This window comes from Rhamphochromis sp. 'chilingali', assembly GCF_963969265.1.
Source record: "Rhamphochromis sp. 'chilingali' genome assembly, chromosome: 16".
Lineage (NCBI taxonomy): Eukaryota > Metazoa > Chordata > Actinopteri > Cichliformes > Cichlidae > Rhamphochromis > Rhamphochromis sp. 'chilingali'.
The window spans coordinates 1,367,398-1,384,591 of NC_137943.1; the positions used below are offsets into that span (position 1 = coordinate 1,367,398).

The 17,194-nt window shown below is 41.2% G+C and overlaps 1 protein-coding gene across 1 annotated transcript; it reads right to left on the reverse strand.

The window, feature by feature from the left end:
* Positions 1-420: 420 nt before the first annotated feature.
* On the reverse strand, positions 421-4,976 carry LOC308383835 (proenkephalin-A-like). The gene is made up of 3 exons (XM_080861993.1): positions 4,640-4,976; positions 4,162-4,308; positions 421-1,411 (listed from the first exon to the last, which is right to left on the reverse strand). Exons 2-3 carry the CDS (start codon positions 4,303-4,305, stop codon positions 815-817), a joined length of 741 nt encoding a protein of 246 aa, XP_080718119.1. The 5' UTR covers positions 4,306-4,308; positions 4,640-4,976; the 3' UTR covers positions 421-814.
* Positions 4,977-17,194: the final 12,218 nt, after the last annotated feature.

Genomic DNA, 17,194 nt, shown 5'->3' on the forward strand with positions numbered 1-17,194 from the left:
AAGAGAGACAGAGGTTAATAACAGATATGATTCAAATGTATCCCATTCGTCTATGAGAACTACACTTTCCACCACCCACTCAGATTTTAATGTCCTGACACTTGCTCTGTGGTTTGTGACTGGATTAAGGTTTGACAACTATCGCGTTTACCTTTTTTGAAAACAGTGTAGACATTGGATTTATTTGTTCAGTGTGTTGAAGTCCAGTGTATACTGAAAGGTAAACCCACAGGCAATATAAGCTATTCTTGCTTTTAAATTTTGATTTATATAAAAAAACGATTAAAACACATGTGTACAACTCTTTATATACCCTTAGTCATTTTTTATATAATTTGTAGCGTTTATATTTTATTTTTATTACAGTATCACTATTATAGAAACTACAATAGCAGCCAGTCATAAGTTGTTTGTCTTTATTGATGTGCAGCAAATATTTGCATATTTAAATGAGAGCACTTGATTTCTTTTCTGAGCCTGCAAACACATAAACTCAAACATGTCAGAGTTTGTGAAATTATAATGTGAACACACACATGTTGATTAACATATTCTTTTAATAAATAATATTGTCATGAGAAACATAAACACCGAATAACAGCTTGTGTACATTTGAACAGTGCATGTTCATATTTTTTCTTTATATCATTACATGGACCAGTCAAACCAAAGATCAGCACATTATGCAAAAGAAGATGAAATTTAATTTAGTATAGGTGGGCAGGCAACTTACAAGAACACCAAAAAAGTTCTGATAACAAGGTAATTACTTGATAAGGTTGGACGGATGAGGGACTGGGGTGTCATAACTCTCCTAGTCCATGAAGCCACCGTATCTCTTCTGTAGCTCACCACCGTTCTCCGAAGCTCGTTTCATCACCCCTTCATTCTTGCTGTCCACCAGCCACTCAGGCCTACCCACACGCCTCATGAACCCTCCATAGCGTTTCTTGAGGCCTCGGCCTAACACTGCCTCTAGCAGGTCACCCTGCGCAACCTCCCCTTCAGCCCGACGCATGAAACCTCCATACCTCTTTACTACCTCACCTCCCTGATCTACCCCCTTATTGCTACGCCCAATTTCTGTATTAAGGAACTTTAGGATGTCCAGGTGGAGGTTTTCTTCATCATTCTGGTTTCTGGTTTCCTCTAGTGAGCCCTCTGTAGAGGATGAGCGGCGAGACATGAAGCCACCATAGCGTTTCATGAATCCACCATACTTCTTGGACATTTGTTGTTCTGGTGATCTTGCAAACTCATCATCAGTGTTCAGGGTTCCTTCTGCTTCCTGCGCCCCCTGTGCATTGGGGTAAGCATCCATTGGAATACGGCCTTCCTCTTCCAGCAGTAAGTCCTGGCACAGGCGCAGCTTCTGGCTGTCCAACCCACCATCACACTGAGTAGAGCATGTCTGAAAAAAAAAAAATCAAAATTGCTATCAAGTCTTTCATAAATGCAATAGCTTCCAAGTACAACTCGCTGTTTTATCCAGTTCAGTATTCATTTGAATCAGTTTTCAGCTTGAGCTGGACACTATAAATGACTGCTTCATTTAGAAGTCCATGCTGAACCATCTTTCTTCAAAAACATCAATAAACTATCAATAATGATGAACAACTGTTCAAATGTTTCTGTCTTCCTTTATAATCAGAAGTTATATTCAGGCTCTATACTACTCATAAAGCTAATACCTCTTACACAGCTCTTTTTCTGTCCTTTTTAATAACATAAGTGACAATGATACATTTTCATTTTGTAAAGTACCACGACAACTTCTAGACATCAGAAAAGTATTTATGGAAAGTGTATTTTTAAAAGGTGAGGTATAATAAGACCCATTATTGACTTTTAGATCTGTTCCAAGATTTTTCTTTTCTTGTTATTTTTTATTTATTTGTCCTGTTTTTAGCCACAAGATTCCCATTAAGTTCTTGTCCTGGTCAAGAGGGCAGCATAAGCAATTAAAATTTCTAAAAAGAAAAGAAACAAAAGTAAATTTTAAGAGAACAACAGCATGCAATATCCACACCAAATTCCACCTGAAGTCCAAGATTTTGTAACAGCAACATCTGCTCAGGGCAGCACATAAAGCTCTGAGGACATGCTGGACACATGTTGAATAATCTGAGTGTTAGTGGCAATCTGACCCCTGAGCAAAGTTGCTGGTAAGAAGACAGGTTACCGAACAATTTCTTGGCAATATATAGCAACAGTTTATTTTCTGAATGAAAGCTAGAGCCTGAGCTTGTTGCACATGTTATATATTATATGTGATAAGACTGTGATCACTAAATGTAACAGTTTCTCTATTTCCAATTCAGTTTGTGCTTGTTTGGAAGAATTGAAATAGAAAAGAATTTCATATTGTTTTACTTTTTTGTCACAGACAAATGATAATAATATAAGAATGAATGATTTTCAGTCTTCCCTTAATGGTTTATTCTGCTGTTACTGTTGTTTTATTTCCCCTCTTCATTAAACCATGACACTGTTACCTAATGAAATGTTACTGAACCTGAAGAGAGGCTGACACAAACAGACACACAAAGACACAAACTGTGTCACGATAAGACAGCAAAGGCATAAACTCAACAGTGCAGAGAAACAATCAACAAGAACACATTACAACGGGTCCACGGTCTTAGCGATTGCTTTAACTACTGACAATACATTTTCCACAAGACGTCTCATCTGTTCCTCACCTGTCATGAGTGTAGCAGATACATCTAATATAAACCTGCTTAAGTTATGAATTCATTTAACTCCAAGCGAAGGAACATAGTCATAATAAATGCAACTGCTGGGCCCTTGAGCTGCACACTGTGAGGATAATCTGCACGTAACCTCTTGGTATGATTGGATTTCACTTCGTAGAGTCATCACAAATATGTTGACTCGAAAAAAATGTTCGATAGCATGTAGGGAGAATTTGTGCCTCGGTTAGTTTTCAGTGCTGTTTGCTTTTGAAGACTGAAAATTGAACTGGGAATATATTAGAATATATTAGCACCTAATACATATTTATCCATTTTCCTCTAAAGACAATAATGTACATTATATGTATATATATGCACACATACATTTGTTATAATATAAAAACAGTGTAAGTGCCTCTTCAAAATGTAAGGTTCTGTAATTCAGATCTCAATAGATACCAATAACATTCAGAGAATGAAGTAAGTAAGAAGTAATTTAAATATACTAAACGCACTGATAATTAATTAAATGATTTGAAATTCTTTCACATGTAAAATATGATATGGAGTAGTCTTCTTAGAATATGAAACAATGCAAAATATATGTTCCAAACATAGAGTTTTTATTTCTCTGGTCAATATTTTAACTTGTCTGTGTCTCAACATGAAGCACGCAAGGCTGAAATCTGTAACTGCATATGCTGCATACTCAAAGTGATTGAAACATCAGCGTCTGAATTATTTCAGTTTTGAGAAAAACCTAAAACAAATATACAAATATATATACAAATATTAGACAAATATAAAACACGAAGAGTGCGAGGTCTTAAATGGAAAGAAAAGGCAGGGAAACGATAAAATGCATTTGCAGTTTGAAGAACTCGAATGCCAGATCAATATTATAGCCATCAACAGATCTTGCAAGTGGCATTTGAAAGGGAAAAGGGAGGCGTGAAAAGAGGAAAAGACTAAATCAAATCAAGGAGCGAGAATAACATAATATACAGAAAAAATGGCATGGGTTGAAATCCCACAGAGATTACAGTTACGACTGTTGTCTAATTTGGTATAACTGAGTCTACAAATGTGAAAAGGAAAGCTATGGAAACTAGAAGGGAAATAAAAACGGAAAACAGGCGGAAATGTAGTTAGTAAAGAAAAAAACGGCATAGAAAACTGAACAGAAAAGAATAAAGTACAAAAGAATAGCAAAGGCAAGAAGCTGTGTCGTAATGTGTTCGCTGAACACTGTAAATGTCACTTTACATGTTTTTTATGAACTATGACAAAATGAACTGCTTTCAGGGGAGAAGAAAAACTGACTAATGGCTTGTATAAAAAGTACAATCCGACTGACCGTGGACAGACGGCACAGTGCCACTGTCAACTTACTGATTACAATTCATGAATTATTCATTTGTCTCTTTTTAAGAAATATAAACAAAACAATATATAGTGACATTACCATTGATGAGAAACCAGACTGTTGTCCCAGCAGATGGTATACGCAAAGTGCACACTCCTTCCCGCAGTCTGTTCCAACCACAAGTGACACACAAACGCCCAGAACCATCATCCACATGCAACTGCTGTATGCGAGGGAAGCCATGGTCTAAGTACGGAAATGAGGGGAGAGAGGAAAAAATTAATTTTAAAATTAATCATTTTCAGACAAATGTTCAACTGAGTACCAAGTACACGACTGATACTACTGGTTGTAACGAACTAGTAGCAATTTATAATTTCACCTTTTATGAGCAGTGACAATTAAAAAATATTTTAAAAAAATGTGGCAAATACGTAACGCAAACTGTGAGAGTTCCCCAAAGGGAGTGCGCCTTCAGGTGATGTGCCTTATTCTCTATGATTTATTACTAGCTGTAGATATAGTGGGTAGTATAAGCACCGGTGCATCACTTTAAAAAAAGTATTCGCTATCTTACCTCTGCTTTACTTTAACAGAAAATAAAGCCGCTCGGAGATTTCCTCGTCCTGTGCCCTTGGGAGTAGCGGCGGGCTGTGAAACTGGACTGGCTCAAGTCTGTGCACTCAATATATCTGCGCGCAGCTCCGTGAGCGGCAGGCTGTGGGAAGAGTGGCCACGGTTCAGCCAATCAACAAAAGACATACACACTGCTTGGTCGCTCCTCTAATCGGCGCTGTATCTTCCGTCTGCTGACAATGACAGAAGTGCAGTGTGTCGCCTTTTAGCGAGAAAAACAAATACCATTACTATCATCAATTTAAAGAGCTGGGTGCAGTGCTGTGTCCGGATGCGCTGCGGGGTGTTAAAGTAGTTGGTGGCAACGACGTCACTGTATAATAAGACAGAAAACGTAAGAGGCGTTTGGCACGACCTGAACCCCACCCTCCATAACGATCACCACTCAGTCAGATTTGGAGGTGCAGTGCTGGCACAAATAAATGCGTAGAATAGTCTCAGTTTGTTGCTCTATTTGTTTTTTCTACAGGTACATGACATTCAAATGGAATAATTCAGTTATTTAGTTCAATATAAAGTACGGGAGGGTTAATTTAAATAACACTGTACACATCAAACAACACATAACGATTTTTCACCACTTTACTACATAATTCTGGATAATTCATGAAAAGTTTTGTAATATTCATATACTAAAACAGACAGTGAACAAAGTGACCTAGTCTGTTACACAATCCCCATTTCCCACTTAATCTCCTTCACACAGATAGCTGTTATCATTGCTTCATGCAGGACGTTTTTTAATTAAAAAAGGCGTTCTGCTAACATTACCAAGGCACTTCACTGTTCCAGCACTTATTTGTTCAGAACAACAGGCTCAATAAAGATATCCCGGCATCAACTGCGTGTTGTGTCTGTGTGTGTGCACATGTGTGAATGCACACAACATTTGCATATTGCTTCCTTATGGGAAACTGCAGTGCAAATGATAAACATTCATCCAATTTTATTAACACACAATTTCCAAGTACAAGAAGCTGGCAAGGAACTTGTGGAGTGGTCTCGAAGAAATCACCTCTTTCTGAATATCAGCAAGACAAAAGACATGGTGGTTGACTTCAGAAGGAAAAACAAATGTGACTAGGCCCATCAACATCATGGGTGAGGAGGTGGAAACTGGACAGCTGCTGGTTCTTGGGCATTCACCTGAATGACAGACTGGACTGGGGGACCAGCAGTGCTCTATAAAAGAAGGGAATGAGCAGACTCTACTTTCTAAGGGTGCTCGTATCCTTTAATGTGTACAGTAATCTGTGTGCAGAACTTCTACCGGTCTGTGGTAGTGAGCGCCATCTACTCTACAGTTTCTTCTCAGTTAGCCAACTGAGATTTGGGTGGGTGGATGGTGAATATACATTTTTTCTGTAAGTTATGCTGAAATGTTTTGTAATTCAATTCAGTGCAGTTCTACTTTAATCAGTTGCATTCACTAAACAACAACACTGTCATGGTCTGGGTGAGTCACAGTAATTTTCCACAGTGGCTGCTCTCCTCCTTGGGGTGGAGCCTTCGCTGCTCCTCCCAGAATCACCACCTGAGACTGATTGAGACAGCTGTATTTAAGACCAGCGTTCACAAAAGTGGATGCACAAACACAGAGAGTTAAGTATTTTTGATTAATTTATTTTCATTTAACCTCCATAGTTCATGTTCATAGTGTTTACATAGCTGTTGTTCATAGTTTCTCACAGTCCTCAGATTAGAATTAAACTCATCTGGTTCTACCCTTCAACTTAGCCTTGTTCCTAGCTTCAGCACATGTAAGTATTGTTACCTTCACACTGTTATAAATCAAGTTTAACTGTGGAACTGAAGCTCTAGACACTGCCAAACAAAGGCTCACAGATCTGGCCACAGAGCTACATCAACGAAGCCAAAAGAATGACCCTGTTCTCCAAAGACCCGTCCAAATTGTAAGCGCACTTCCAAGGGAAGAACAGTAAAATGTCAGACCCACCCAAAGCAGAAACTCTGGGACAAAGAAGCACTGTACATCTGCCATAACAAGAATTAGTCCACATCACAAAGTCAGACATCCAGCAAAGCTGCTGGTAAATGAAGCAATACATCAGGACTCTAAGACCAGGCAGTACAAAGCTTAGTGCCATCTGGACTGACTACATGAAAACCTACAACTTACTGGCCCACAGTGGATGCTACAAGAGGCAGCTCACACAGCTGAAGACAGATGGTAATGAGGAACGGATGTAGAGACTGCCATTGATGACCAAGACAGCAAAACGGTTTTATTTTAAAAAGTGAGTCCTTAGAAGTCACAAGAATAACGTCACTTGTATTGCCATTGAGCTTGAGCTGATTGTTCTTTGTTTCATTGAACAATATAGTTGTGTGTTGTCTGCATAAAAACATGAAAACGATGGAAGATGTTTCCTAGAGGAAAAAGATAAACTATACATAACAGAAGTCACCCAATGATCCCTGAGGGACATTATGTGACTGAGGCTGATGTTGAAGTTATTGGACTCTAGATTTTAAGAATGACGGTGACAGAGGCTGTTTTGAGAGATATAAGAAAGTACCAGTGAAACGAGGTGGCCATGGTAGTCATGATCAGTGCCAGCGTAGGAAGACAGTCTTTGCTCAAGGAAGTTGGAAGGATGAACATGTGGAGGTTTTGGACATAATATGAGTTTGGTGATGTTTTTCACAGAGCACAGTTGAAAGGAGGATAACCTGGAACATAAAGAACTTGCGGTATCTCCCCAGATGGAGTTTTGTACTTACAGGGATTAGAAAAAGAGAGCTTATTTTAGTCACACGGGATCCTCTTTATCAGCTCGTTTTCAAATCCAAAATCAATTTTAAGATAAGATAACTCTTTATTGTCATTGCACAGTCATACATAGTACAGTAGTACAATGAAATTGGAAAACTGTCCTACGTCGGCACTACATATAACACGACACGATACGACACATCACAACGTAACAAACAACACAACACAGTATATTAACTTAGTATAAAAAAGAAGAATAAGTGTATGTGTATTGCACACTGTTATTATTGCACATTAATTATTATTGCACCTTGTTATAAATATAAATATTATTGTTATCGTTTTAAACATTGTTACCTCCCCCTAAAAAAGTCCAGGGAGGTATCCAGTCAGGTCAGCTATTTGCCTTGATCAGGGCTGTTGCCCTGTTGTAACAGCTGTCCTTGAGTCTATTTGTTCGGGACCTCAGCAGCCTGAACCTCCTGCCAGACGGCAGCAGCTTAAACACCCAGTGTCCTGGGTGTGTGCAGTCCCGTAGGATGCTGTGTGCCCTCTTGAGACAGCGAGTGCTGTACAGGTCCTTCAGGGAGGGAAGAGGATGTCCAATGATTTTTTGGGCCATGTTGATGACCCTCTGGAGTGCCTTTCTGTGTGCTGTGGTGCAGCTAGAGAACCACACACCGATGCAATATGTCAGCACACTTTCAATGGAGCAGCGGTAGAAGACGGTCAGCAGCTCCTTCTTCAGGTCCATTTTTCTGAGGATTCTCAGAAAGTGGAGATGCTGTTGGGCCTTCTTTAAGACCGCAGAGGTGTTAGAGCTCCATTGGAGGTCTGTGTCTATGTGCACACCCAGAAACTTGAAACTGGAGACCCTTTCCACGCACTCCCCGTTGATGCTGACAGGCTGCAGCTCGGACTTCCTCCTTCTGAAGTCAACTACCTGTTACGGTTCTGGGTCCGTTGGACCCAGTATTTTGAGTTTATTATGTTTTGGTTTAATTTTGCATCATGGATTGTTTTCTTGTTCTCTTGTGGTTGTGGTGATTATTATTATTATTATTATTATTATTATTATTATTATTATTATTATTATTAGAGTTTCATGTTTCTGTTATCCATATTTTAGGAATTGTGGTTTCATGTATAGTTCAGTTCCATGTGTCATTTTCTGTCTCTCTGTGTTGAGTCCGTGTCTCTGAGTTGTGATTCATGTTTCCTGTTTTATTGTGAAAGTCTGTCTTATGTTAGTGTGTGCAGCTTTGTTTCCCCCGTCTCGTTAGCCCTGATCTCCCCCAGCTGTGTCCCCCTTCTGTGGCCCATTCCCTCATTACTACCCTGTGTATTTAAGCCCTGTGTTTTCCCATGCTCGGTGTCGCGTCGTACCCTCAGATTATGCCTGTGTGTTCCTGGTCTCCGGTTTCAGTGGTCACTTCACGTTTGGCTTTCAATAAAGCTAAGGTTCTGATTCACAATTCTGTGTTCGAGTCCTGCGCTTGGATCCTCCTCTCCGCCTGCCCGCACACAGAGCCCTGACACTACCAGTTCTTTTGTCTTGGTGGTATTGAGGTCCAGGTTGTTATCTACACACCAATCTGACAGCCTCTGAACTTCAGCTCTGTATGCAGTCTCATCTCCCCCTGAGATGAGCCCCACCACGGTGGTATCATCTGCAAACTTGATGACTGTGTTGTCTGGGTGGGAACTAACACAGTCATGTGTGTATAGAGTGTACAGTAGGGGACTCAGTACACAGCCTTGTGGAGAGCCAGTGCTGAGGCTGAGGGCTGAGGAAAGATGAGGCCCCACTCTAACTCTCTGTACACGGTCTGAGAGGAAGTCTCTGATCCAGCGGCAGGTGGTGGAAGGAAGTCCAATTTCCAGCAGTTTAACTATTAGTCTGTCCGGGAGTATCGTATTGAAAGTCCTTCTCTTCACATACAAGGTCTTAAATAATCAGGCCCCATCTTATCTTAATGACCTTGTAGTACCATATCACCCTATTAGAGCGCTTCGCTCTCGCTCTGCAGGCCTACTTGTTGTTCCTAGAGTATTTAAAAGTAGAATGGGAGGCAGAGCCTTCAGTTTTCAGGCCCCTCTTCTGTGGAACCAGCTTCCAGTTTGGATTCAGGAGACAGACACTATCTCTACTTTCAAGATCAGGCTTCAAACTTTCCTTTTTGCTAAAGCATATAGTTAGGGCTGGACCAGGTGACCCTGAATCCTCCCTTAGTTATGCTGCAATAGACGTAGGCTGCTGGGGGATTCCCATGATGCACTGAGTGTTTCTTCTTCATTCACCTTTTTTCACTCAGTTTGTGTTTAATAATGAGTTTTTAATCTTTGACTCTCTTCCAAAGCATGTCTTTGCCCTGTCTTCTTGCCCTCACCCCCAACTGGTCACAGCAGACGGCTGTGCCTTCCTTGCCAGGTTGTGCTTCTTGTTCAAAGGGAGTTTTTCCTTCTCACTTTTGCCGAGTATTTACTTGGTGGACAGAAAATAGGGCAGCACAGTGGCATACTGGTTAGCAGTGTTGACTCACAGCAAGGCCCTGAGTTCGACTCCTCCATCTGAAGGAGTAAAGCCTTCCTGTGTGGAGTTTGCATGTTCTCCCCATGTTTGCATGGGTTCTCTCTGGGGACTCCGGCTTCCTCCCACCATCCAAAGACATGCAACCTGCAATTAGTGGGGTTAGGTTAATTTCTGATTCTAGTGTCCATAGATGTGAATGTGAGTGTGAAGTGTTGTCTATCTTTCCGTGGTAGTCCTGTAACAGACTGGCAACCTGTCCAGGGTGTACCCTGCCTCTCGCCCAATGGTAGCTGGGATAGGCCCCGCCCCCCTGTAACCCTGATAAGGATAAGTAGAAGAAAATGATTTGACATGATCTATCAGTAATTCTTTTAAGGTATAATACTTTAACATTCATTGTCTTTTACTATTAGGTTAGACTGTTGCTGTTCCCTGTGGTCCAACAGAAATCAGTCTTCATCATCATATCTCAGAGTCTCGTATTATTCCAAACAGGCTTTTATTCATAGAGGCTTTCTGTGTTGATAATAATAGTCCAACCTAATTATCTTCTGACCTGTGTTAAGAAATTGATGATTAACTATCAGTAACATTATATGAGACTTAGTTTTCTGTGTTTACCAATGACAGCATACTTAATATAATTTCTGATATTCAGAATCATGTGTAACAAAGGCTGGAGGCACATTTCTTATCTGTTCACATCCCTGCAACAGTCTCACACACACAGGTCGGTCAAAGACACTTTCATTATTCAAACTACTGTGACAGAGGTGTGATGTGGCTCCATTGCAGAGGGGGATGCACTAAGGGGGCAATGCCAGGGTGGCTGCGAGGACAGCTGCTCCCACTTGGTCAGTTATGCTCTCCCTACTTTAGTGATGCCGGGACCTGGAGAGAGATCAAAAGTTATTGATCACACGTTTAAACAAACGCTATAAATTTTAAAAAGAAACTTTGCTGCTCACGTATTTCATCTGGGGACCATACTGATTCACAACTACATCGCATTCATCTTATTAATTAGACTTAAGAATTAAGAATTAAAGATCATATACTATTACCACAAGCACATGCAGATATTTAGCCACCTGTATCACTTTTAAGGTAAAAAGCTGGATGACCTTTCACCTGAAAGGCAAACTGGGGGGACTCTCATTCTATTACACTTCTCTCAACAATCAAGCTGCTGGAGGACTTCCCATGATGCACTTCCATTCCTCTTTTACTCCTGTCATGTCCAATGAACCACTGAGTGTAATTTATCCCAGTCTCCAACAGTTCATGTTTTGTAATTCTCTCTCCTTCTTTTTTCTCTTTGCTTTCAGAGCCTAGAAGCTGCATGTGTCGATATCATGCTTGTAGTTCAAAAGATGTGTCAGGGATAAGCCATTGGGATTTAGCAGGAACATCTCATAGTGCTATGGAGACATTTTGCCCCAGAAGTGCCAAACTCAACAAACGTTGGCGCTGAGCTTCACGGTTTTCATGCAACAAAGACTGACTGCCTGCTGCTTCCTTATAAAATAATCCAAAGAGGTCACCAGGAGCAGGTGTGTGATTCACACCATGTGTGTGGAGACCAGAAGGCAGGAAACAGCCCACCTCCAGTGCACCAAAACCAGTCCATGCCCAAACACACACACACAAACTGTGAAATGGGAGAGAGAAGACAGAGGACACAAAAACACACAGGAAATGTCAGGCTTCATGGAGACGACCGACGGATCATCGCTGCTTGGGTGCATAGCTGTTTTTAGTTTCCAAGTCCAAATGTTTTTGTGGCTGCCGTCAGAGACACACAACCACAAAATATTCTCTCTGCATTAAATTATAACTCTGATAGTGCCTAAAGTTTTAAAGGGCAGTAAGCAGAAAGCATTCGTGCACTAGTCTGATAGTTCTCATTGTGCACATGCATGTCTTGCATTCGAATTATGTTTCTCCAACAGAAAATAAACACACTGTTGACTGTAAGTCATTACCACACACACAACACCTGGATTATTATATATAATTATCTTTGACTCAAAAACATTAGCATCAATTAGGGAATCATGTTAGCTATCAGTACCTCAGGGAAAATTATCCTTTTCTCAGAGAGTAATTTTCCCTGAGCCTTTATTACCCAGCATGATTATGTTGTTTCTGATAATGATGGCTAATCAAGTATCAACACTACTAGCAGGTACCAGCTTCTGTGCTGGTACCTGCAGAATTTGATGCTGATAGCTGCTCCTTCAGCCCCGTCACTCTCTGAGACTAACAGAAGCAAATTGTGAAACTGCTGTTTTACAATTCTGGAGAAAGAAAAGAAGAGAAGCAGAAAGCAAGCTAGTTGTAATCATTAGAGGGATGAGCTTCATAGAGTGGATGGCTGAATGATAAAAAAAAAAATAGGTTAGTGGCAGTGCCATAGGGTAGAGGAAATAAGGAATTAGTTTGAGCTTTTCCTTGGTGCGGGGATGTGTGAAATGAAGTAAAGAAAACAAGAGGAGAAGGTCAGAGAAGGTTGTAGAGGAAGGTGCTGGTTAGATAACAGGAAACGGTGACAAAGAAGAAAACAACAGAGAGCAAAAGACATGTAATAAAATAACTGAGTCAGTTGGAAGCCTTGGTTTGCAGCTGAGTTCCAGTATGCTTCATTCTAGAGGCAGAATTGGTCGTGACTTTCACTGGTAATATATGCACAAACATGCAGAAAGACACACACACACACACACACACACACACACACACACACACACACACACACACACACACACACACACACAGTGTTGCTGGCTTGGCCAGGTTTCTATCACAGCACACTATTTCACTAAGATGTGTTCATTGCAAAGCCTTCAGTGGGGTCATATTGTAAACTTTTATTCATGTGTTGTAGAATGTGGAGGAATGAGAGAATCTCCCACTAAACATTGGGTATTCTTGCTTTAACCTTGCTTTGATCTGTGCAAAGATATTTTTACAGAGCTATACAGACTCTATATAGTCTAATCTGGCCTTCCTGTTCTTGCGTGTACAGGAAGTGCAGTTTGTACCTTGTTGTAAACTCTATTTCCACTGATCTCTTGCATCTCTTGATTGCAGACTTTGATGATGACCCTCTTAGTTTTAGTAGGAGGATATTCATCAATGCTGTGAGGACAACCGGGGCACTGGTGAGACACAAGGACACTAAAGGTACTTGAAATGGCCCAGGTGAATGTTAAAAGCATTTTCCACTCATCTCCCTAATTTAACAGAACCAAATGATAAGCGTTGGATGGTCCATCTTGGTTAAGATAGTGGTGCAAAAGCTCAAAAGCAGATGAGAGACGAGGCAAAGAATATTTGTTTTTAACAGTAATCTCATTTAAAACATGGAAGTCAATGCAGGGCCATAAGGTTTTGTCCTTCTTATTAGCAAATTACCCCGAATCTAAAGGGGCAGAAAATGAACACATTATGCTTGAGGCCAAAGAGTCAGTGATGTACTTTTCCATCACTTCCTGTTCTGATTTTGATAGCCTCTACAACCTGCTGCTGGGAAGTGTTGCTCCAAGGAGAAAGATTCCCAACAGGTCAATAGCACACTTGTACAGCCAGTGAGAAGGAAGCAATATAGCCACATCCTTGCAGAACACTTCAGGTTGTGTTAGGCAGAGGGCACTGTAGGAAGACCAGGTAGTTTTTCATGACAATGATACGGGAACTGGAAGGGAAGCAGATCTGAGACCATCCTGAGGACAAGGAAGCCTCCAAGTTATGGTGGTGAGCTTCTTGTTGAGGAAGGAAGTGCTGAGCAGAATTTAAGTCTGTTAAGTCAGTTTTCTGACCTGACATTCTGTCATAACCAGTGTGCAGGCTGGACTCAAGCACAGGACTCAGGAGATCTGATTCAGTTAATTTATAATGATGGTAAAATGATACCGTATTTTCACGACCATAAGACGCACTGTACTAAAAGGCGCAGTCTCAGTTATGTGTGCCATTACTGTATTTAACACACACATAAGGCGCACTGGATCATAGGGCGCATACAAGTACCGTATGCGTATTTAAAAATAAAGCGGGAGCAAACCTGAGTTCGGTACCTTACTCACATTTCTATTACCAGTAATCGTCATCATCAACAACACACAAGCATACAAGTGTGCGTATTTAAAAATAAAGCAGGAGCAAAACGAAGTTTGGTACTCACATTTTTATCATCAATCAAACCCATCGAAGTCCTCATCCTCTGTGTCTGAATTGAACAGCTGCGCTAAATCTCCATCAAACATGCCAGGTTCACTTTCTTCACTGTCAGAGTCACTTTCCGTGCCGTGCGGCTCCTCGGAAATGATGCCGGCTTTTGCGAAAGCTCGAACAACAGTGCCAGCAGACATGTTAGCCCAAGCATCTACAATCCATTCGCAAATTGTGGCGTAACTCGCCCGGCGCTGCCTTCCACTCTTGGTGAAACTGTGGTCTCCATCGGTCATCCATCGCTCCCAGGCCGCTCGCAGCCTTACTTTGAACGGGCGGTTCACACCGATGTCCAGCGGTTGGAGATCCTTTGTCAGGCCTCCCGGAATGACAGCAAGCTCACAGTTCATTTGCTTCACTTGTTTTTTCACATCGGCTGTGAGATGGGCACGCATAGAGTCACAGATCAACAGCGATGGTGATGTGTGGAAAAAACCACCTGGTCTCCTTACATACACCTCCCTCAGCCACTCTTTCATCATTTCCTCATCCATCCAGCCCTTTTCATTTGCCTTAATGATGATTTCTGCTGGAAACTTCTCTTTAGGCAAAGTCTTTCGCTTAAAAATCACCATAGGCGGCAGTTTCTGTCCATTAGCATGGCAGCCGAGCACAACAGTGACAGAAGACTTTTCATACCCCGTTGTGCGTATCGCTACCGTGCTGGTCCCCTGCTTCTCCACAGTGTGACTCACCGGGATGTCAAAAGTGAGCGGGACCTCGTCCATGTTTGTGATGTGGCTGGGCTGGATGTGTTTGTCGGCGATGTGTTTGCTGCAGTAGGAGCGGAAGATGGCCAGCTTTTCCTTATAATCCGCTGGAAGTTGCTGCGCTACCGTAGTCCTGGTCCGGATGGAAAAATGGCACCGTTTCATAAAACGAAAGCACCAAGACGGACCTCCTTGGAAATGTTCAATGTTCATCTCTTCAGCTAGTGAAACTGCTTTTAGCCGAATGGTGACCGTCGAAACGCTTCTCCCACTCGTTCTTTGCTCGATGATCCACCGCTCGAGTCTTTCCTCCAACTCGGGCCACCTCGCCTTATGTCCGCGGAAACTCAGCTGCGTTTTCTTGACCTGCCGGAGCTCGTTTTCTAGCTTCCTCCATTTGCGAACCATCGATTTGTTAATCTTAAATTCTCTCGCGACTGCTCGATTTCCATGTTCCTCCGTGTAGCTGATGGCCTTCAGTTTAAACTGTGCTTCATAAGCGTGTCTCTTTGCCATTTTCAGGGTTGTTAAAACAACGATGTTCCACATAATGCACATACCTGTTCTTTTAGAACGGCTGTGGACCGGCTGTACGTGGACGGACAGCTCCACCGCGACCCCAACATCACTCCGTGGCTGTATTAACCTCACACCAGATAAGAATCAGCTACACCATTTCCCTATCCACTCACACTAACTTGCATTAACATCTGTTTAACTTACCAGTATCAAATCGCATCTTAAAGTGTGATTTCATAGCAGAATTAACACCGTCACTCTCCGTCAGTGATTTAATTGGAATGTTTACGTTTTGTTTTGTTTTTTTTCTTTCCCCCTCTCTTTCCCCCCCTCTTGGTTTTATGCTGCTCACCCCTGTCCTTGGTTTCTTTCTTTATTCCTTTCACTGCCTCGATCACCTGCTTCGACACTCATCCACAAACATCCTTTATTTCGACAGATACGCACCATGCGCTCAACGGCAGCACATTTACATCAGTCAGACAGCGCACACAGTCATATAAGATACACACACACTTAAGCCAAGCCTACTCATATTAGTAATTATGCATACACAAAGTCAGACTCAGGGAGCATCTCGCCACACATTTTTTCTCTCTCTCCTTCTCTTTATTTATGAACAAGTGATGTATTCTCTCCACCTGTCTAAGCGACGCACACAGCATACATCCCTAGTTATACACAAACATCTATGGGTACACTGAGGTTCATTACATGGAATATAAATGGAGCTGGCTCCAGAGAAAATAGGTTAAAAATATTTAACCAACTCAAAAAACTACAGGCAGATGTTGTCCTATTACAAGAGACCCACAGACCTCTTAGAGGTTCGAATGAACTTAAAACACCTGAGTTTCCTAATGTGTTCTCAGCTTGTTATAATTCTAGACAAAGGGGAGCAGCAATTTTAATACATAAAAATATTAATTTCACAGTACTCGATACAGTTATAGATCCAGAGGGCAGATTCTTAATCATTAAACTATCTATACTTGATAAAAAGCTATGTATTGCAAGTGTATATGGTCCAAATGTTGATGATCCCTCATTCTTTCACGGTTTTTTCAGTGCACTCTCTGAACACTTAGATGGCACACTTGTTCTTGGAGGTGACCTCAACCTTGGACTAAATGAAGACATGGATAGGCTCAATACAGCGGGAACTCAGCGTAATTGGCAGTCCACAAATATAATCAAACAGTATATGAGCGACTTTGGTCTTTGCGATGCATGGCGCTCCCTTCACCCCACCAGTAAGGAATATACTTTTTTCTCACATGTCCATCACTCCTACTCTCGTCTGGATTATTTTTTGGTCAGCAGCTCACTGCTGAACGACATTTCAGACACTGAGATTCACCCTATAGCTGTCAGCGATCATGGTCCTGTATCTTTAACACTAATGCACAAGAATAATACTACGCCAAGAAAAAACTGGAGATTTAATACATCACTACTTAAAGATGAAGACTTTATTAAATATTTTAAAAAAGAGTGGACTTCATATTTAGACTATAATGACACTCCCGAAACATCAGCTTCTGTTCTATGGGAAGCAGGGAAAGCTGTGATGAGAGGTAAAATAATTTCTTTCTCATCACATAAAAAGAAAAAAGAAAACAAAAATATTCAGGAATTAGAAAAAACCATCAAATCACTAGAAGAAGCCTACGCGTCCCACCAAGATCAGGAAACATTGAACAAAATACGCAAAACAAAACTAGAATTAAATGAGATAATTGATAAAAAAACAAAATTCTTAGTACA

Coding starts and splice junctions, on each gene's coding strand:
- LOC308383835 (XM_080861993.1), bottom strand. CDS start 4,305: ATGGCTTCCCTCGCATACAGCAGTTGCATGTGGATGATGGTTCTGGGC. Junction 1,412..4,161: donor AGTCTGGTTTCTCATCAATG/GTAATGTCACTA, acceptor TTTTTTTTTCAG/ACATGCTCTACTCAGTGTGA.